This window comes from Toxotes jaculatrix, chromosome 7 (assembly GCF_017976425.1).
Source record: "Toxotes jaculatrix isolate fToxJac2 chromosome 7, fToxJac2.pri, whole genome shotgun sequence".
NCBI lineage: Eukaryota > Metazoa > Chordata > Actinopteri > Toxotidae > Toxotes > Toxotes jaculatrix.
Genome location: NC_054400.1, coordinates 27,887,523 through 27,910,465, shown reverse-complemented (window position 1 = coordinate 27,910,465; position 22,943 = coordinate 27,887,523). Strand labels below are relative to the sequence as shown.

The 22,943-nt window shown below is 42.2% G+C and overlaps 1 protein-coding gene across 1 annotated transcript in view; it reads left to right on the top strand.

Annotated features, from left to right (window-relative positions):
- The window catches only part of LOC121185246 (voltage-dependent N-type calcium channel subunit alpha-1B-like), a 122,995-nt gene extending 101,161 nt beyond the window's left edge, over positions 1–21,834 (top strand). The window contains exons 38-49 of the mRNA XM_041043316.1: positions 376–503; positions 1,761–1,857; positions 4,023–4,128; positions 4,645–4,752; positions 7,386–7,507; positions 8,128–8,309; positions 10,996–11,113; positions 11,468–11,587; positions 14,421–14,459; positions 15,539–15,767; positions 17,728–17,936; positions 19,000–21,834. Of these exons, the coding sequence (XP_040899250.1) occupies positions 376–503; positions 1,761–1,857; positions 4,023–4,128; positions 4,645–4,752; positions 7,386–7,507; positions 8,128–8,309; positions 10,996–11,113; positions 11,468–11,587; positions 14,421–14,459; positions 15,539–15,767; positions 17,728–17,936; positions 19,000–19,554 (2,013 nt within the window). The 3' untranslated portion in view covers positions 19,555–21,834. The remainder of the gene's footprint in view (positions 1–375; positions 504–1,760; positions 1,858–4,022; positions 4,129–4,644; positions 4,753–7,385; positions 7,508–8,127; positions 8,310–10,995; positions 11,114–11,467; positions 11,588–14,420; positions 14,460–15,538; positions 15,768–17,727; positions 17,937–18,999) is intronic.
- The last annotated feature ends 1,109 nt before the right edge of the window (positions 21,835–22,943 follow it).

Genomic DNA, 22,943 nt, shown 5'->3' with positions numbered 1-22,943 from the left:
CACAAATAATATTGTGTATTTTACAACAAAATACACAATATTAATGTTACATTGTTATAATCATACATATTATCATACAGCCATCTAACCACTAACAAGCTAGCCGCCCTATGATACTATAGCTATGGACACTCAGGACTTGAGTTCCCTCAATGGTCAGCACTGTCAAGATGTTGGTATTGTTCAGCCGTACAGATTGACACGTCAAAGTTCGTAAGATAAGACATAAGATATGTGTGGATTTTCTTTGCCTCCACAAGCGTCTCGGCTCATCATGCCGGTGCCACTGAGATGAACTGATCTGGCTCCAAACGTACTGTTTTAAACACTAAACCAGAACAGAGGTGTAAACCCAACCTAATGTCTGTGTTCCAGATGCTGAACCTGTTTGTGGCTGTCATCATGGATAACTTTGAGTACCTAACCAGAGATTCCTCCATCCTGGGACCTCATCACCTCGATGAGTTCATCCGGGTTTGGGCCGAGTACGACCCAGCTGCGTGGTATGTTCAAAGCTCCCTCTGAGCCCCAGAGGATAAAATACAAAGTAAAGTGGAGGGAATAGACAGCCTAACCTTGCTCCTCTCTTCCCCGTTTGTGATTAAGGTGACTTAATGAGGCCTCATACACAGGCCTCAGTCCTGTACCTTGTTGTATGCAGTCAGCCCACTGATGATCATTGTTTTATTTTAAGCTGTCCTGAACGTTTGTTTATTTATGTGCTTGTTCTTTTCCACAGCGGACGGATTTCCTATAAGGATATGTACAATTTGTTACGCGTTATCTCACCCCCCCTTGGCTTAGGGAAGAACTGCCCTAATAGGGTAGCATACAAGGTTTGCAAATACCAGACATTTCCGTCACAAGGGTGCTTTGTGTACCTCTATACCAAGAAACTTTGAACTGAATGGCTGTGCACCAATGAAATCGCCTTTAGTCTAGCACCTGCCCCTCCAAACTGACTGGCTTTGGTTGATGATGCCGGAGTGGAAACAAAGCTTTCAAAGCCACGGCATTGTCCCAACATGCCGCCTGCCATGCCTACTTTCTCCTGTCTGTAATGTTTAGATGGCAGAAATGTTTTACCTCACATTTCTATCAGATTCAAATGTAAAAAAAAAAAAGTATTGAAAGAAAAAGTCTTGAAAGGTCTTCAAGACTTTGAAAGAAAATCACCCTTGAAAGTCTTGAAGGACCCGATTGCTACACAGCTGAATCAGATCAAAAGCCTTATGAAGAGTATGATTTGATCTTTACATGAAGACGTATTCTAGAGGAAAGTCAGGCTATGAGTGAAAGCCCCAAACCAGAGCTTGGGCTGGCATTGAAACCTTTGTCTCTGTGTTCCCTGGTTGAAGTACCAGTGGGATGTTTGCAAGCATGCTGAGGCAGACATCCCTGTTACAATGCTGTCATTTCTCTTCCCTCCCATCAGCATCCTGTGTGTTGGGTCAACCCATCGTCCTTTCTTCTCTCCCCTCCTCCCCTCTCCCACCAAACTCACTCTTCACCATCCCATGTCTCCTCTCAGGGATCCTGAGGTCCACAGCGATGCATCCCCGTGCCCCCACGCAGTGGCCGAGGATGGCATCCACCTAACATCACACTTTAGGAAATCTATTAACAACAGATTTCTGTTTTTCCTTTCCATTATTCTCTTGTTTTGTTGATTTCCTCCCTTTGTTCCTCTCCTCCTTCTCTAACTCCCCATCCTTCTCTGTTTTGGGTTTTGTTTGTTTTTGATTTCCTTCCCTGTGAAGTGGCCGTATCAAGTACCTCGATATGTATCAGATGCTGCTCCACATGTCCCCACCATTAGGTTTGGGAAAGAAATGTCCGCCAAGAGTCGCCTACAAGGTAGACCCACTTCTTCCTCTACCTTCTTCCCTGTGCTCGACAACCTTTCTTCCACTGGCGTGAACTCAAAGCCAGTGTCTGTGCTCTGCAGTGTTCCCTCGTTTATTCACTTTGTTTTTGCTAGCGCTCTGATATTTTTGGTGTAAGCCCCCACCTCATCTTTACTGTCTTTACTGTTTCTTTGAGCATAGCTGCTTGTGTGGGGCTAAGACCCATCACTAATGATAACAGCATAGAGCTCAATGAAAAAAACTTTAAGACGTGTTAACTAAGATATATTATGTTTATGGAGGAAACTTGCTCCTATGTCAGTATTTCCTTTGAGTGGTACGCCCTAGTTGGGGTTTTATTTTGTGGAGCAGTGTGTGTGTGCCTGTGTGTGTGTGTGTATGTGTGTGTAGTTGGGTGTGTGCGTAGCTTCTGTTGCTTTTCTGTGGAAGATCTTCTTTCTATATACGATTTTCACTGTGTGGTTCTGTCTTTGCTACCCGACCCTCTCATTCTTTCTCGCATTTCATCTCAGTCTATCCACTGTTGGAAAAGTTGTGTGTGTGTGTGTGTGTGTGTGTGTGTGTGTGTGTGTGTGTGTTTGTGTGTTAGAATGTTACTGCTGCACAACATCCACAAAATACATCACTGTGATTTTGATTTTATTTATTTATTGCTGAACATTGACTGATATAAATGAGAAAAGCCTCCATTTCCACCTGATATTAATGTGTGATCAGTATCTGGATGTCTTATCTGAGTCAGGAAAGCCACATGTTGCAGGGGATCAGGCGTGATCATCATTAGCACTGGTCATATTGGGATCAGATCAGATCTAGCAGTAGGGTTAGCAGGGATCCCAACTGGCTATGATCAGTAACATCAGCCTAGTTAGCAGGGCTTCCATACACGTATTATGTATATACCCATTTCATTCCAGTTTAAGCTCACTGGACTGTTCATCATCTTACAGCTGTTTCTTTTGTAACAGGTGTAGATGAAAATGAGTCTCTTGAACAGATCCATTGTGTTTATTAAAAAGCCTACCAGCTCTGAGTACCTTATAATGTGTGTTGAGATCTACTCACAAGCTGAATCCAGATGATGATACCAGGTGTAAAGGCAAAGGCCCATGATGAGATAACAAAGCCAGATACAGGTTGCATGTTGTTACCAGGTGGAGGTTGTATGAAGTCCACACGGACCCAATGATCCATATCCACAATTTTTCACTTATGCTGTAAAAAAGGTTTGCAGATAAGACCTGGTTAAGATTGTCTTTAAGTACAATCTATGATCTCAGTTATTTAGTCTTTAGTTTCTAGTTGCCAGTATTGCTTTCTCTCTAACTGGTTGTGCAGCCTGTGGTTGTGTGTACGTATGTGTGGGTGTGTGTGTGATCATATGCAAATTAACATGGTTGTATAGTGTATATGTGAAGGTGTGTGTATGCGTGTGTGTGTGTTTGCCCCTCAGCTCTCCATCTCCGTCTCATTCTGACTCTGGTCTTTCTTACTCTCTGCACTGCCACTGAGAGCACATGTATATGAATGCTTTTTGTGTTCAGGGGAGCTCAACTCTTTCAGCAACAATCCCACATCATTCTGATGCATCTTAGTGCTTGCTATCAGTCCTATATGAACCAAGTCTTCCTGCTACGGCTGCCCAAGCTTGGTGGAATGGACACTTTTTTTTATTGTTAGCTCACACACTCAACCTCCTCAACTCCAAGTTGACGATTGTTAGGATGGCAACCACAGAGTCGAGCTCCTGCGACTGCCGAGGCACCTTCATGGTTATGCGTTACATGCCTTCTCTCACCTTTTCTTTCGGTCAATGTCAGTCTTGCACCAGTGCACTTTGACTTGCAGCGTATTGCATACTGTAGCCAGTAGCAGTGAATGTGAATGTCCAGTTTGTCTCCTCTGTACGTACTTGTAGAGAAGGCTTTTTGTGTGCTGAACTGAGTCACAGTAACATTCTGTCAATACGGCCATAGTTCAAACATGAAACAAAACGCCTTTATGCTCAGAGAATGAATCCATGGAGGGTATTTGATCACAGCAGCACACAGATTGATTTCTCTGGGTGGACTGTATGTTCTGACTGGGCTGTTTGTTAGAACTTGGTTGTGGTGGTCTAATGTCAGTCTGTCACCACTTGTCTCCTCTTCTCAGCGTCTCGTCAAAATGAACATGCCCATCGCTGATGACAACACCGTCCACTTCACCTCCACCCTGATGGCCCTGATCCGCACCGCCCTGGAGATCAAACTGGCCTCAGGTCAGAGAAACGCAACACAGAAGATAAATATGATGTTCATATTATTTAGGTTGAATATATAGTTAGTCACCAGTTAAACTACTTTATTAAATATGCCATTTTTTTTGCAGTTCACCCAAAATGTTCCCAAATAACTGATAAAGTCATAGCAAATAACAAATGACTTCAAATGTCTCAAACTCCAAAATCTGCCTCACTGTGATGTTATGTGAAATGCCACGTTTAGCAGCCAGCCAGTCCCAACCACAGTGACAGATGTGTGCAAGAACCAGCTGCTATTTATTGTTCTCAGAGCTGCAAATCTCCCATTTGGGCTCATTACACATCTTTGTGCTGTGCTGGGTGTGTCTGCTGGATTCTCTCTCCTGGCTTCACTGCCTCTGAAGCCTCAGCTTTTTTTTTTACTGACTTCTCTTCATCCCTCGTCTCAGGAACAATTCCTTCACAACTATGTGCTTTGATAAAGGGGGTTAAAGGTCTGTCTCTTTCTCTTTCTCTCTCTCTTTGGATTTTTAGGTATGGTAGCCCAGCGATTATCTGACGCTGAGTTAAAGAAGGAGTTGTCCACAGTGTGGCCCAACCTCTCACAAAAGACCATGGACCTGTTGGTGACGCCACATAAACGTAAGCATTCCACCATCAGCACCATCACAGTCACCTAAATATCTGGATCTCCTAAAAAGACGTTCTCCGTAATGTAGAGTAACATAAATTATAATTTCTCTACAAATGATGTCTTTTCTTCACTGAGCACTAACTTACTAATTAAACAAAACTGTCTTTATGTGAAAGTTCAAGCGTAACTTTTCACACCTTATCTAATCTTTTTTCTCACATTCATAAAGGACAGTTCATCATTAAGTAATTAGCCTGGATGTCTCAGGGTTATTACCATGGTGACAGTACGTAATGAGGCGTTGTGGATGTTTTTATTCTGCACGACGTGCTTTGGATTTGTCCTCTTCACCATCAGTCAGAGCCCCTGATCTGGAAAAATACTCACGCCTATACATTTTTTTCATGTTTTTTTTTTTTTTTATATATATATTTCATATCAATTGACTGTGACAGCCCACTCTTCAGGGCTGAAGCCAACCCAGAGATGCCAAGATACAATAGAGAGTTGAAGTCATGATGTATTGTTCCAGCAGGTGGTCTCTGCTCTGCTGTAACTCACTGCAAACTCTCACTCAGCTTTTCTTTAATCGGTCGCTCTGAAAGCTTAAGCATGTTCCTGAGATTTACTTTCCATATGTTCAGACAAATTAGATCCAGTACAGCACTAATCAGAATTAGAAAAACTTTATTAAGTTTCAGAACAAACATCAGAACAAATCCCAGAGCTGAGTCTAAAATCACTCCCTGCTTACTGTAGAGGAGAGATGCAGTCAACCAAAAAAAATCTTGGCTGCCTGAAAATGTACCTACTCTTCAACCACTCAGTTGGTCTCAGGGAAAAAAAAAATCTGCACGTGAGCTCAAGATTAACTAAATCAGCCACAGTGTTCTGAGTGCACTCTAGCTGGCAGCCTTATTAGCCTGAATGAGCTAGTAAAAATGATAAGCTGGGATTAGTTAACGTGTCAGTTACTTTGGGTAAATGTTCAGTAAATGTACAGTGAACGTTGAATAAAATAAGTCTCCATTAGGTAGTGAATGCTTTCACTGGTAGTCTGTCCCTTCCACCGCCCAAAATAATGGGTTAATCCAGGAAGACCGCTGATGATTGACTGATTTCTCCTTATGAGATCAACATCAGCGATTGTCCAACCAAAACGTCCAAAACGACAAAACGCTGTGTGGGAACTGTCAGTGATGACAAAATGATGATGATTATCAAGTGTCCAAAATCTCAGGTTGCCTCTCACGACTGAAAAAGCAACTACGAGTGTCTTTTATTTACAGAGGATAAGAGAATCCTTTATTAGTCCCTCAGTGGGGAAATTGCAGGAGTGAGGAGGAGTGAGTGAGGAAAGGATTTTGGACACAGCTTAAAGTTTCTTACTCCAAGTGATGCCACAGATTTTTTTTGTCAATTGTTTGCCATTTGTTTACTGACTAAGAAGTTACAAATTCTTAAACACAAGCCTGTTTTCTGTCTTGTACCATGTCACTGCCAAATCAGCTCTCCTGGGTTCCACTCAGAGCCAAAGACCCACGTCCTTTCAGAAACCTACACACCACAGACACCAGGCCCAGGTTTACTGGAGTTCATCTCAATGCAGATTTTCTGTTAAGGCTTAAAGTTTTGTTGAACTTTTTTTGTTTTTGTAGGTATGAGAACATTTTTGTGAAATATTCACTATCAACTTCACATTTCAAACATCACATCCTTGAAATGATGCAGTCTTTGCTCCAAAAATGTTTCTATGGGATCGTTTTTTAAAGATGTAGTATGTATTCATCAAAACTCTAAGAATCACACAGAATCAGTTCTCTGCTGATTTATCATTACGGTCAAAATCACATTCCTCTACCTTGTTGCCCACATGACAATTTGACTGCTGACAGCTGGGTTGGAGGGTTTGGGTGTGTTATGCTAACTTGTAGACTCAAGTGACATCACTTGAGGACATTAATCAGACTTCACACAGCTGGAGACACAAAAAGCTTTATACAACCTCTTTTACATTATGTGGTAGTACACCACAACACCTGTAAACTGACTGTATGAAGTGGAAAGAAAAAGAAAACAAAAGTGGAGCAGGAAAGAAATTCTGCTGCTTACAGATGATGAGCATTAGATAAATAATATGTTATGTTGGTAATAAGTACCATGTTGATAATTCTGGTAAATTAAATTAAAATTAAGAGTATAGGTGAAAGTAAAGGGTTTGATAAAGTACAGTTTGGTCAGTGCAGTGAGTGAGTACCTGTGCATGTGTCCCTCCACGTGAGTGCATTAAAAGACGAACCCTCCTGTGCAGCTGTGAGCTTTGCTTTTGCTGCCACCTGTTGGTAAGAAGTGTTCACCACCTATCTACACAGAGGCATTTTCAGTCAGCTCTTTCATGATGCTCTTTTTGTTTACATTAAAAATCTATTTTAATTACCTGCTGTGAATTCATTAAATCACACTCATTAAGAAGTTTCTTTTCTTAAAACTAAACCATTAGGGAGACGAGCAGGCAAATAGAGATGAATTGAGGAGGGAGGGATGAATGAGTCAGCAGAATTTCCTCCTCTGCTCCCTCCTTTCTTTCCTGTACTGTCCTCCTTCCTCACATCATTTCTTCTCTCCTCTCTCTCCTCACCAGCCAATGAACTGACGGTAGGGAAGGTTTACGCAGCCCTGATGATCTTCGACTACTACAAGCAGAATCGAGCGAGGAGGCTGCAGCTGCAGCAGCAGCAGCAGCAGAACGCGTCAGGCTCCCAGGTACAACATGCACACCACACGTACCCGCAGCTACACACACACACACACACATGCACATGCACTGAAGCACACCCACATTGGATGCAGTAGTGCAAACCCGTATGCATGCGCCCACTTACACTGTGTATGCACACACACTGACCCACACTTTGACTGTATGCCTGCATGCATACACACATGCAAAGAAGATGCTTTTGTATCCACCAGCCGTTCAGCGGTGGATGACAAAATCAATCAGCTGCTTCCCCAATTTAATATTTCCACTGTAAAAGCACCCAGTGATCGGTTACCTATTACTATTGATCCAGTTTGCATTGAAGGCGCACTCACAAGCCACAGCCAAAGATGAATCTGCGTTTGGCTGCTGGTCGGTAGTTATTTGCAACCTTGCACATCTACTGTACAGGTGTATGTTTGTTTCTGCATACACAAACACTCACACAGATGCACACAGTTGTACAGTGCTACATACAAGCATGACTGCGAGAAATGAATATTCTGGCCCCAGTCTCTACATCTGGGTGGCACTGAGCCCCCCGCTGTCAGATCTGGGTCCGACAATATTCTGCCTGCTGCCTCTGAATGTCTTCAGCATGTTGCCATCCATCTCTCCTCCACAGTGCAAGGTCGGGGCTCTGTTTAAGCCATTGCTGCCTCTGACTCACATGCAGGAGAAAGGCCTGCCTATGATGTTAAACAGTGTGGAGCCTCCCAGCATGCTTCAGTCCCAGCCCAAATCCAATGCCAAGTCCCAGCCACAGACCAGACCTAGCTCCAACTCCCTCAACAATGGAGGCACGCTGTAAGTTCAACGCTTCAGGAACTAAAACTTCATTTTCCACATGAATTTTAAAACCTGCAGTTGGGTTCACTGCATCCAGAGTACAAACCAAGTACCAGCGTTTAGATTAATACTAGATTTTGGTGTAGAATACTGCATCCAGGCTGAAAATTAACTTCTTATTTACCATATAAATGTAAAGACTGAGGGACATATTTACTTTTGGGTCACAGTCTGAGTGTATTCAGATGACATAATGATAAGCATGTTCATGGGAAAGACACAAAAACTTCAGCCATCGGGGGGGGGGGGGGTGCAGGTCCAGCAGCTGGGGGCAGGAGGAGGTGGAGATGGTGTTGATGTTAGTAATGAGGTAAAATACAGCAACACACTCACTTTAATATATCAGAAAAAAGAAAAGCTTAGTTGTATGTTTCGTCATTGTAATTCTATATTTAATGCATATATATATATATATATATTTCTGCTGCTCCATCCTGACACGTGGCTCTTGTAAATCCTCTCTGCACTGTTTGTGCCTTATCTACAGAGGCTGAGAACTTAAGTACATTCTTGTCTTGTGTTTAATACACCAAGACAAAAATCTAAGATCAGGTTTATCACATGGAGACCAAACAGTATGATGTAATTTAGCACAGGAATACAACACATTTAAGCTGGATTTACTACATAAAAACTAAAACCTACGTTCACATTTACTGTGTCAAGACTGACAGTTAAGACAAGGTACTATGCACCTACTGTAACCTGCAACTGCTTTAACCTGGTGTACCAGGAGTATATAGCATAAGCACATGGTCAGGTGTAAGGTGTGATGAATAAAGGCTCAGTAAAATTCTCTTCTCCAGTAACTGTGGCCCCTATGAACAAAGGACATCCATGAGTGAAAACACTGCCTCTATTCATTTTGTTTGTATAAAAACCCCAAAGTCCACAGAGATGTTGTTAAACTGCCCAATAACACATGTATTTACTATGTATTCAGCTTTACCTTCAGATAAACTGACATCAACAAATATTATATTTAAATCTGAGGCCACATTTTATCATCCTAAAGGAATTCAATTGTATTTCAAAAAGCTGTGGACAACAGAGCCAGCCGTAAATTACCAGAGGACTTGCAGAGATAAGACAGGACACTGACTGTCTTGCTAGTCTCACCCAGAAGGCCTTTCCTCAAATGTCTGAAAATGTCAGATCACACGGACATTACTTGGATAAACTGACCGCATGTTTGAAATCTAAATGGTTACTTCCTCTCCTGGAAAAAATATCCCACTTTAGTAAAGGGTTAGGTTATTGATATAAGCAAATAAATCTGTCGCTGCTTATCCAAATCAAGCCCATCACTCCAGAGCACTCCTGGTGCAGCAGATCTGTGTTGCATGTGTTGTTGTATTTGTCACATTTCTGGATTTGTAGCGTGTTTCCCTGAGTGTTTGTGTTTTCACTTTTGTCTGTGTTTTCATATCTGGAGCGTTTTTGGTTTTTTTTGTATTTGTATGTGCTTTGTCCTTAGGGGCCACTGTACAAAGTCAATGACTCATGATTACTTTAGGATTATAATCTACACTGTCAGATAATTCATGACTCATCCACACAGTGTTTAGTGTTGAGTTGATGGGTAACTCCTACTCTGAACTTTAAATCAGTCTGAGTGTTAAAGGCCACTGAACCTTGAGAGAGAAGCAGATCTGCTCTTAACCAGCAGCTCAGGCTAATTTCCCATCCTGATCTTACGTCTGCTCAGATGAGAAGGTTTACTGCAGGGGATGTGATTCCAAGTTTGTCTGCTGTACTCTATGTATTTTCTCTCTGGCAGTGCTCACATGTTTTTCATTCAGAGAAATAAATGAGCGTACTGTATAACGGGGGAAGAGAGCTAAGTCAGAAGCAGCTGCTTTAGATTCTCTGAGACGTTTCACCTCTCATCTGAAAAGCTTCAGGTCTGACTGACTGGTGGTGAGTCCCAGGCCTTTAATCTCTGTGGGGATGTTCATGCTTTGGCTGCTCTCCCCCTATGCACTAGATTATCAGATTTTATGTTACTTATCTTATTGTTGTTAAGTAAAGCACTTTGTAACTATGTTTTGAAAAGTGCTTTATAAATAAAATGTATTTTTCCCCACAATGAAACCAAAAAGTAGTATGCAGTAGTAGTATCTGAGTGTCTGCTACATGGAGAACAATGAGTGAGTAAACAAGGAGGGGATGTTGGACACAACCAGTGAGAGTGGTTGAGGTAACGTGGGTCATTAGGCCACTTGGTATTTGTGTCCGAGAATATTCTACATTACGGAGAATATAAAAGATAATGTAATAATGTAATAATGATACAACACAATGTAACATGGTCTCAGAAAAACCTACCATGCTAGAGGAGCTTCTTAAACAAAGAGTGGGTTTGCTTTTACTGTTTCACTCACATTTTCATTCAAAATAATATTCACAGAACCGTGTGTATCAAATATTGGATAATAGCTATATAGATGGTTCAAATCCAATTAAAGGTTTCACTCAAACCACTGAACGGTGCTCACACACTGAATGAATACAGCTCTAAGTGTGAAAATGTTAACCTGTTACTCTGTAACCTGATTTACACTGTATGATGATGATGATGATGATGATGATGATTATTATTATTATTATTATTATGCTGAGCTGTGACTGATATAACACACAGGCCAGGTCATGATCACAACATCAAGCCATCACCTTCCTTGGTGATGGAGAAACCCAAGGCTAAGAGAACCATATCCAGGGGCCCGTCAGAGGACACACCAGACACTGCCGTCATTCAGGTACCGTCCAACACGTGGTGTGTATGTGAACCTGTACACATGTTCTGATCTGCTCCTGTTGAATGTGACAGGACTTAGTTGTTGTACTGATGCAATTAGTACTGTGGAAATGTACACTATAGTAAATTAACTGAGTGAGTCATTATATTAAGTCCAGCCTACCTGTGTGTAAGTGCAGGAGTTCGCAGGATTCAGAGTTTGTGTGAACATTACAGTAACATTGATCAGCACAGGGTTCAGGCTGTTTAACATCTGCTGCTTAAGGAGAAGTAAAGAGGAAAAGTAACTCTCAGTCCACCCTACCCCTACACACACCAGTGATGCTAATGGGCTTGTGTTTGTGTGTGTGTCCAGGAGTCAGTGGAGATGAGGAGGATGGAGACCAGTGCCAGCAGTACGATCCCAGTCCCTGGCACGGGTCTGGAGAACCAGGGCAGAGCTGCTTCTATGCCTCGCCTTACTGCTGAGCTGCAGGTAACATCTCATCTGCTCCACATTTGTGTTCAAAACTTAATTAGACTCAGTTTTAGTCTTAGTCATCTGACAAGGATGCATATTATTTATAGTCACATCTTAGTTGTTTCAGTCAATAACTAAAACTAAAGATCTTTATACAGTTTTAGTCAGATCTTTGTCCTGCATTTTTAATTCTGATGTTGTGTTTTTCTAGCCTGTTGGGAGATTAGGAGAGAAAACACTGTGCCTCTTCATAGCAGAATGTAATGGCTCACACACACAGTGCTCATGTCATCCTGCTCTGCAGTGATACAACAGATCGACTCTCCTCAGTAAATCCACCTGTCGTTCCCAGACTCTGGCTGCTTGAACAGAGTCGCCCAGTCACTCCTGTCCTCTCGTCTGCAGAGCAGAGGCTGGATTCACTCACATATTCACTAAAGCACTGTTCAGTATCTGGGTTTAGCTTCAGATGAGCAACTTAAGCCAGCCAGATAACATTTTTGCAGTAATATACCTTTAGAGAAAAGCTGCAGTAAGATTTAAATGTTTAACATCCTGCTTAAATCCAGCACTCAATCCTTTTTTTTCTCGCCCTTTTCCTCAGATGTTTTATCTAATTTTAAATGGGACTAAAGATTCATTTAGTCTGTACAATTGTGACATTTCTGTTATATTACACATCTTTATTACACAGGAGCTGTGAGCAGCACATTAGCAGAGTGTCTGCAGCAGCTTCATGTGTTCTTCATTATGTATTTATGTCTTTAAGTGTATTTAGTTTATTTGTTAGGAACAGGTTCAGTTGCAGAAGCAGTGTCCGATGTACTGTTCATGTGTATAAAGCTGAAGCTAATTTCCAAAGGGAAAGATTAGTTCATTTGTCCATTCATCTCCTCCCACAGTTTTATTTGTAGACAGAATCTGTAATAAAATTCCTCATAGTTTTTGTTGAAAAGATCACTTTTTTCAGTTTATTGCTTTGTTTGTCTTTTTAAAAAGTGTTGTCAATCGATTTGCTTTTTTTTGGTCACAGTTTTTGTTGACTGAAGAAACACTGTACCACACCTACAACTTTCTGTTAACTTCTACCACCACCAGAGTGTTTGGAACTTTCTTTCTTTAGCGAGAGGGCTGTTAAACACATCATATCATAGCTCTACATTTTCAGTGAGTGAAGGAAAAGTGTGCTGTGCTTACATTACTGAAAATAACCCAGAACAACAGTCAGTCAGTGCTTTTTTTTGTAACAGTGTAGTGAACCATCACATAGAACGTTTCTTCTGAAACAGCATGGAAGCATGGACTCACTATTCATCCGGTTAAGGCTGAAAAACTCTAAATGAATCTTTCACTAGAACCTAAGAAATATAATAAGCCCCTCATTTCCTGAGTGATGTTGATATTGATCGATTCATGCATTTAAAGTGCATTCCTCTCACAGCCCATTTGGAAAGAGCTGTTGTTGATCCTACTTTCGCTGCAGAGGAGAAGTCTACAGTAATCTGATTAGATCCTGGCCGGTCGCCAGCTGTTTGTCCAGTATTGTTTTTCTCCTGCTGCCAACTGAAAAGATGGTAGTGGCTCCAAATGGCTTTGGGCACAAGATGCATGGGAGAGGAAGACGGTAATTGGGTTACTGTAGAAGTGAGAGAATCTAGAGTAATAATGAAAGGATGTAAAGAACAGGGGCGGGAGGTTGCCTTGTTGACTTGCTGTCTTATTTTTCTCACCTTTTGGAACAGAGGGCAGGAAATCCTTTAGCCAATTCAATTAATGCTGGCCTTTTGGAAGTTGCCTGCGGCTGCTGGAGTGTGCTGGGAACTGTACCGTGCAGTCTGAACTCTGGGGCCTCCGCTCCTCAGTTGCAGGAGTTTATCTGTCATTCTTGCTATTGCATTTCTTTTGCTTAATTTGAGCTGAGGATCAGGAGGTGACATGTGTTAAGACGTGTTCTGCTCTTTAAGATCCTTCTTTGTGCTGTGGTGACATGGGAAACCTGAGTGACTCAGTCAGTCTGGCCTGTCTGTTCACAGTGAGGTCGCTGAGAAAGCAAAGCCCCACTCTCTGTTCCTCTAACCCAGGTGATACTGGACATTCAATCCTGATTTATGCAGTTTCATCACCTTTTAATACAGTATGTGCCGAACCCTCATTTTAATCTGTAGGATATGCTCCGGTCGGCCTCTCTCCAAATAACAAGCCTGGCAGGCGAGAACAGAGGGAATCGATACTGGTATGTTCTCCGAGTTATCTGACAGAGTCACGGAGGCAGAGTCCAGGATGTGCTGAAAGAAGCAGACAGAGTGAGCACTGGACAGAAACCCACAGAAAAATGTCTGTGTTTCATCCTGTGCAGTGTGTTATTTTTTTTTTTTTTCTCTCTGGCAGCTGATGAAACCTGCAACAGACATCACAGAACAGCACATGGTTCAGTAAAGTAGCTGACTGAAATACAGTGTTGAGGTACCTGAGTGTTTCTGTGTCATGCAGCTTGATACCTATTTGTTTTTTCTCCATGATTTTTAGTTACTTTACATATTTTACATGCCAGATGTAAATATGTAAAGTAACTAAACCACTTGCTATCACAAAAGACAGACAGTAATACTTGCCACTACCCCCCTCTGTCCTAAATAACTGTAAAGCATCAGTTTTCAACAGGATTGTGTCATTTTTCTACAAACAAAACGACTTTAATGACATAAGAACTGCACAGAAGTTGGCTGTCAGTGAAAGATTTGATCGCTTTCATCAGAACAAAACTGTAGCTGCTGCTGATGTTGCTTAATGTCCCTCCTCTCTTTCTCTGCTGTTCTTTTTTTTTTCTGCTTCCTCTCCTGTGAAACAGCGGGGCCACTCACGACACTCTCCAGGGATCCATCTACCTGTACGTACACGCTGTCACACAGCCTACAGTATATACCTGTTTATGGTTCCTGTATTGAGTGTATTGTATTGAGATGGTGATGTCAGATGATCACATGGACTCACATGGACCAACACCAGCATACAACCAGAATCACTATTATTCTGGATCATGAGCCTGAATCGTGTATGGTCCCGTAGCTTTAAAGCCCCTCTGTGTGGCATGTGAAAACTTCCAACTTTGACGCCCCCCAGTGGCAGGATTTGAGAGGACATTTTTGCCACTGCATCTGTTGTTACCAGCGTATGTTAAGCTATTTGTATAGGTCTTGTCATTGTTGATGCAGTTGATTCTGTGTGTCTAATAACATGACACAAAAATACATAGGATCCAGACAGGGCTGTAGTCTGGATCTTTGAAACCCTGAGGTCATGAGTTAAAACTGCTCCAGCAGAACTCTTATCTAAGTCTTACCTACGACATTTCTGACCAGGTATGTAATTCTGGTTGAGGATCTAATGTCAAATTCCTTAATATTTAGCTTAATTATATATGTGTATGTGCAGTATATATATCTCATCACACATTAACAAGTTCAGATGGTTTCCTAACGAGTCCTTGTAAACAAAGGGAGTCTGTTTTAGCTAATGAAGGAACTTCCACTTTGGATGAAACACCTGCTCCTTTATTCTTCAGCGGTACAGTGGAAATGTGGTTAAGTCAGAGCTGTAGGTGCAGGAGCACCAGGTGTTCCCACTGCTGCAGTCCTTATATAAAGCTATTAAAAGCTTTACTCTTCTATATGGCAGCACAGTCAATTTGTTTTAAAACTTTATGTATACTTTCATATCATTTCACGCCTTAATTGTCTTTAATCACGTGGTATCGTGAATAAAATTCTGGTGTTTTAATGTGGATTCATACCATCTGCAGTGGGAACAGTCAGATCCTGCTCAGTGGAGCGTGTCAGAGGGTTCAGTAAGTGAGTCAACAAATGAGCACTCAGAAGAATCAGGTGTAGTCTTAGTATGAAACTGGAGCTATATGAAAACTACAAGTGCTCAGTGACCCTCTCTGTCCCTCTATCCCCCCTCCCTCAGTCTGTCCCTGATGCCAGTCCCATGAGGCGCTCAGCCTCCACTGTGGCCCCACAGCGACCCCAGGAAGTCAACCTGAGGGACTACACCCTGGAGAAACCCAGCCAGGAGCGGCCCCACCACCATCACCACCACCACCGCTGCCACCACCGCAGAGACAGGGATAAAGACAGAGAGAAGAGGCAGAGGTCTTTGGATACACCTCTAGGTGGACAACCTCCAGCCTCTGCTGGTTAGTCAGCACACACACACACACGCACACACAAACACACTGTGTATTCAAAAGTCGCATTTGTTGGATATTTCTTCCAAAACACCCTCAGGACTGTCTCCTCAGTAACTGGTTTTAATGTTGTGGCTGATCGTTCAGTTGTTACAAAATAGAAGAAACAAAAGAAACAGAAATAATGTCAGTGGACAGTCACACTGGCTGCCCTGTAACCAAAGTCCAGTCTTAAAATACAATAAAAAAAGAAAATGAAATTCACTCCCTCTCATTTTGGTGGAGAGCCTCTGCTGGTTGCCTGGCAACTGCTAAGCAACAAGTGTCCAGCACATGATCCCCATCAAACAGTAAATTGTCATTTTTAATATTTTTTACAGGTTAAGTAAAGGAGATGTTATTTAGTGGTGGGAGACAGAGTTTGTCCCCTATGGACAGAGCCAGGCTAGCTCTTTCCAGTATTAATGCTAAGCTAACGGGCTGCTGGCTGTGGCTCTAAATTTAATGAATAGATATGAGAGTGGTATTAATCTTGTCATCTCTCTGCCAGAAAGTTAATAAGTGTATTTCCCCAAAATGTTTCCCTTGGACAAAATTAATCATTTTATATAAGTGTCCTTGACTTTGACGACACAGTGCAGTTTGCTGCAATGTACATTTTGGTTTAAACCTTTGTTAACAGTCACAGTTTATGGTGCGTTTCAGAAATGAAATTCAATGCTACATGTGATCACATGTAATAAGCCATCTATAAAAATGTGTAAGGGTGTTAAAGAAGTGGAGTGGAGACCCTGCAGGGTCTCAGCTGTGATAGAGATCAGCAGTGGTCTCTCTGGGTCTGACTGTGAGACGGCAGCTCCAGACACACACTCAGATAAAAGAGACTGAAAGACATGACGACCCATTGATTAATAGGTAGCTGCTCTGCAGGGTGAAGCTGTGGAGAAAGGAAAACAGTCAGTAGAAGGGATAAAAAGCCTTCACTGTCTGTCTTAAGGCTGCTGCAGAGTTCTCTGCTTCAGCTGAGGACAGAGTGTCCAAAGGACCAGCTTCTCACTGAGTGTAGACAGAGTGGTGTTTATAGGCAAACAGTGAGGCCAGTATTGTTGGACTGAAGATCCTCTTATCTGGTATTCTATCATTTTAGGTTCTTTTTATATTAGACTTTAAGCATTTACAAAGAATGTTGTTCTTGTGAGGGTGGACGAACATCTGAAAAAGTAAGAACATGGACTGTTGTTGTTTTTAACCGGTGGCAAGAAAGAATTACAATACAGACTGGATCTGTTTCTTGGCATGTTCCAGACAAGTTTTTTTGAAAATTTCGTTGTGGACAAAGTTAGCTTATGAGATTTGAGAACATGAATGATTACATACAGGACACATTCATATAAAAAGAATGTGGCCTCCAAACATGGTCTGACTGATTGGATCTCAATGTGTCTTGGGTGCATTCACACCTGTACTTAGAGCTGTCCACTTGTGATCGGATCACCTGAGACTCTTGCTAATACCAGGTCTGAACAGGGCCTCAGTCTTGTAAGTGATTTCCCAAATATACACCTGCGTCACCTGCAAGAGCACACAGCTGCATTTTCATTTTGACATGTGACCTCAGGAAAAGCACGTGTGTGAATGATCAAATGCACAATGGCTGAATTCCATGTAGCTGCTTCAGTTTCAGGGTCCTGGTATTGTCCATAGTGGTACACTGTCATGATTTAGTGGGACACTGGAACAGAACAGAGCCATCGTTCATGTTAGTAGTGAAACCTGTGCTTTTCCTACTGTGACAAATATCTGCTGAGAATAATAACGTCTTATTTCATACTGAACAGAAATAAATGCCATGACAAGTAGACTGGCACTCCAGAACCAAAGTAAATCCATCAAAAACTCTAATTTTATCTAGAGTAGAGAAACGTACACTTTCACCCTGTAATATTTTCCTAATCCCCGGTTGCACCAGGAGAGCCAGGGTCTGACCCAGCTGCCTCCAGAGAGCGAGCCCACGACCGCGGACGCTCCCACGAGAGGAAACACCACCACTCCTCAGCGGACAAGCAGCGCTACTACTCCTGCGACCGCTTCTGCAGCCGGGAACACTGCCACACCAAATCTGCCACCGCTAGCTGCGCCGCCTCCCCCAGCGAGGGGCAGGAAACCAGCAACAAGCAGGTGGGAGGGCACAGGCGTGTAGAGTAGGGCCAGATGAGACTTAAGACCAGGTGAAGAGGATTTCTAAAGGGTCTGTGGTTTCAGCCATTGCTCAAAATGATACTTTATACTTTTCACAGCAGTTTTGATGGCTGATTAAAACTAATGCTGTTATATCTGATGTGTGAAGTGTGACTGTTACAGTTCATCCACCTCCAGACCAGCTAAAATCTACCTGCAGGCTGCAGATGTCCATGTAGGGAACTGGCCAGCCGCTACACAGGCACAGCCTATGTTGTATTGCTAACACACGGCATGTGGGTGTGTGTGTTTGTTTGTTGGTGTGTGGTAGGGTCCCCTTCAAAACATGTTGCAGTGTGTACGTTTTGTTGTGAATATTAATGACCCATGTGAGATTTCAGCTTAAGTAAACCAGCTTAAAGAGCAGCTCCATTAAGACACACACCACCTTTCCACTTCATAGTAGTTTTACCTCTGTGAAACTAGAGGCCTCAGAGGCCTCTGTGTGTAAATGGATCAGTTGCATCATAAATGTGTCCTAGAGGTGAACTGCTTTGACCAGATGTGTTTCTTAATACAAGCTCGTTGTCAGTCTGCTATACATCTGCATGTTGATGATGACTGACGCAGCAGCGCGGCCTTAGACCAGCATGGTGCAGGTAGCGTGTTGAGTGTAGGAGAGGCAGTTCAGGAAAAAGTGAGAAGAAGCAGGGAAACTGAAGGCTGATGATCCCTCTGCATGCTCGTATTACTGCTTTCTCCTCTGTCTGCCTTCAGTGCAGCCTCTCATGGCCTTTCACTTCTTTTCCCACTTTCTCTTTTCATCATTTTCCATCCATTTTGTCTGTCTGTCGTTACCTTTCCGTTAGTGTTTGTTCTTTCATCCTTTGTTCTGTCCCTCATTTGTTCTGTGTCATCACATATCACATTTTGATGTCTTTCCTTTCCTCTCCTCTCCTCCCTCTGGTGGCCCTGTCCCTGTTTCCTTCCCTTTACCTTTCCTCTCTTATATATTTTGCTCATCGTTCTCTCGTTTCAAATTGCTTGTTCAATTTTCATCTAGGGCAGTGGTTGGGTTAAAGGCAGCCCAGTGGCACTGAGTTCCAGTTCTAGCACGCCAAGCCGCGGACGTCGGCAGCTCCCCCAGACCCCCCTCACCCCACGGCCAGGGGTGGCCTACAAGACTGCCAATTCTTCCCCCGTGCACTTTGTGTCCAGCCAGGCCTCTCTGAGTCCTGGCCGGCTGAGCCGCGGCCTGTCGGAGCACAACGCCCTCCGGCACAGCGGCTCCCGCCACTTCCCCTGCCCTGTCACTCGTATCAGCTCCGAGCCCTTCTTGGGCCGGGGCCATGGCGATGCCCTGGGCAGCCCCTACGGCAGCCTCCGGGACCAGCTAGACGTCTTCCAGGATGTGGCGTCACTGTCGCCCAGCCCCCGTGCCGGACGCTCATCTTGGACCGCACTGCCTCGCATGATGGGAGCCCTGCTTCCGGCTCCACAGCAGAACCTTGGGGTGCCCAATGGGTACCACTTCAGCTTCGGGGGCAACACCAGCCCAGGCTCTGGCGTCAGGGCACCCAGGTATTACCAGGAGGCAGAGGAGGACGAATGGTGCTAGCATGGCTTTAAACCAACCTTTTTAATGCATTTTTGAGGAACTGTGATGAGTTTTATCATCTTCTTTGAAGGCTTTAGTTTACATTGTCACTGTGTGTGTTTAATGCTGTATTTTAATCCAAACTTGGAGAGCTAAGTTTAGGGAGAACATCTAAACAGGGAGAACACTTGAAGTGGGTAATATTTGAATGTGAACAACAAATTGTAAGGGCACATAGCGTTATGAAGTAGACTTTTTGCCAACATCAGATATCTTACCGTAGCTATCCTTGATTTGCTTTGACCAGTGTTTTGTTGACACCACCATATCGACCCTCAAACTGCATTACATCAGAAACACAGACTATACACGAGTATAAAAATATTGATTAGTGCTGCTTTAAAGTTAGATTCTAACTATCTGTTTACCAGGGAAAATTACTTTTGCAAAGATCTACATGATAAAACGAGTTTAACAGCGCTCCACTCTGTGTACCGTCAAATCTCGATGAGGCACATATGCAAAATCAGTTTTTTTCAGACTCAAGATGAGTTGTGCTCTCTTTATCAGCCGCTCTTGCTTCTTCCACATTATTATTACACCCAACAGGGCAACATAAAGTCTAACAGACCGTTTAATTTTTAAGCTGTACGTGAAGTCAGTTATTGAATCAAACAGTAGCTGAAAGTGCGTTTGAGAGTCAGTATGGCAGTTTCAAAAGAAAGTGATGGCACTGCACGTCATGGAAGCAGGACAAAAAGCAGCTCAGTAGTTCAGTGAAATGATAGTTTAAAACGTTGGAAAACCTCAAAGACATTATGACACTGTACAAATAGCTGTGATGTTCTTTAGTTTAGGACTCTACCCTTCTATGATTATGCCTAATCCTTTATGACATTCCCTTTGTGTCAGTCGAACAGATGAAGTGCTGTCACACAGGCAGCGGTGATTGTTTACCTGTTAAATGTTTCTTGCAAACTTGAAGAGAGAAGCAGCCCGTGGTAGTGAGAAGTACCTGACTGACTGATTTGTTTTCTATTAAAATGTCCTTGTATATGTTTTCTTTGTCTTTTTTTTTTTTTTTTTGTATGACGTTAAAAAAAAAAAAAAAGACCACAGTGTGTTTTACGTGAACTGCTTCTGGTTTGCCATCGTTTCAGGTCTAATGTTTCTTACAGACTTCTTTGCGATGTTTTAAGACAAAGTGCCTATCCTTTTAGATATACTGTAGAAAAAGATGCAATGTCAACTGTTTTCTAATGCATCCACACTTGGAGTAGGTGTTTGGTTCATTCTGTATGTAGCTCTGCTGGAAAACATGTTGTACAGAAAGCCTTATCTGCAAGGAGAGAAACGATACCTACAGTACGCTTAAACGACAGGAATCAAAAAATGACCTTATGAAAGTTGATTATTTTTCTTGTTTTTGATAAACCATGAAAAACGTTGTGGAAACGCTATGAAAACTGCATAAATATATGTGTTCCAGCTACGTTAATGCCAGTAACACATTGTGCATGTTTAGATGGTAGACCTGGCCAGCTACCTGCTATGACCACCGTGTAGAGTTTCTTTTCGATTTATTTATTTATTTGTTTTTTGAAAGGGTGTCCCAGTGTGAGCTCCCGTCTTATTTGAGCTGCTGAGTGCATTGGTCAGCTGAGGTCTGATGGGACTGAGTGGTGGGGAGGTGTGACAGAGTCTGCATTGTCTGATTTGGGACCCAAAGTAGCAAAGGGTAATGTAGTCTGACTCTTGATGGGTATTTGGGTCAAACCAGGCGCTGTGTATGTGTGTGTGCATGCATGTGTGTTTGCACGTGCGTGTATGTGGATTCAAATTAACATTGGTAAGCATCAGCTTTGGTGGATACATTTTACATATCTGGATCCAGTTTGTTGTTTCGTGCTGTTTCTTCCTTTAATTATTTATTTTTTTCATACTCTCATGTATAACTGGCAAAAAAAAAAGAAAAAAAAACTGATCCTGTATCCTGTCATGCCAAGATATTTCCAGCACTTACTGTACCATGGAGTCTGACAGCAGGAAATGTTACAGCAATCTAACTCATTCATATTAAAGATCAGGCTTTGGTGTCAGAATGAAAAAGTTTTCTTTCTCTAGAGCCGGTGAAGGAGCTGGAGTGACTAACATCTCCACCCACATCAACAGCAAACAAACCACAATACAACTGCATCATTCACTGTCCCAGTTCCATACCACATACTAACTCTAAGCAGGTTTGTTGAATGCACAGTGGAGTGTTCACACTGAAAAAAAAAAAAAAAGTATACTCAAAGATGTCATTCTGTGAATCTGCTTGGCTTTTTGGTGGACAATGAAATGCAAAGAGAAACTTTTAGAGAAAGGGATTGCACACAATAACAAAAGTTATTGTACTAGGACTGCAAATAATATCAGTAAACGTTTTAAAAACAAAATGTACCTTTTATATACATATACATTTTTTGCTCAGGCATATTTTGCTTTCCTTTTGTTAAGTTTAATTATCAGTTTCATTCCAAATTTGCATTTTGATTGACATCTGTTGATGATCGTCTTATATCATTTGTTATTAGTAGAAAATGGTAAAATAGATTGATTATTTGTATATTATCTGCTAAACAATATATTACTGAATGCTGGATTTTGTAGCTGAGACCATTTATCTCTATTTAAGTTTAAACTATCTGACAACAGATACTGTAAATTGTTAGTATGTTGTATGGAACTGAGACACACCTCATATGTCCACACACACACTTTTAAACGAAAGCAAGAAGTTAATGCCTTTTTGCTGGAGCTTGGCAAGATGCATTCTGGGAAATGTAGGAAATCCCTTTAGAGGAGAAGTACTGTAGACGTAGGAGATGAGGCAGACTGAGGGAGTCTTGCATGATCAGCTACTTTAATACTGAGACTGAAAACCAAGTTTAACTTTCTGCCTCAAACTAACAAAATCTCATCTGGCTCTGTGAGACTGGAGAGAACGTGGCAACAAGATAAATCACAACTCAAATCACAAAACATCTACTGAAACAGTACAGAACTACGACCTTTTGACTGATGTCTAACGATGGTCAGAAGTGGATCTGACAGTGCTGGAGGGTGGATTTTTCCTTCAAGTTGTCCGACTGGCCAACAGCTGCCCTGCTGCCTCACTGATCTCTGCTTCCAATTTGAAGGAAGAAATTCTCCTGCTGTCAGATTTTTAGAAACAAACATCTTCACAGCATCTACCAGTCACAGAGCTCTGGAGGACTGACTGCTGATGCCTGAAACTATAATCTGCTCTGATATACGTAGGCTGATTTACACACAAACAATATTTGTTATATGCAACTTGCTTGATACACATGATTGACTTCAATATCAGATTGTCTTTTGTGAACTGTTGATGTATTGCTGAG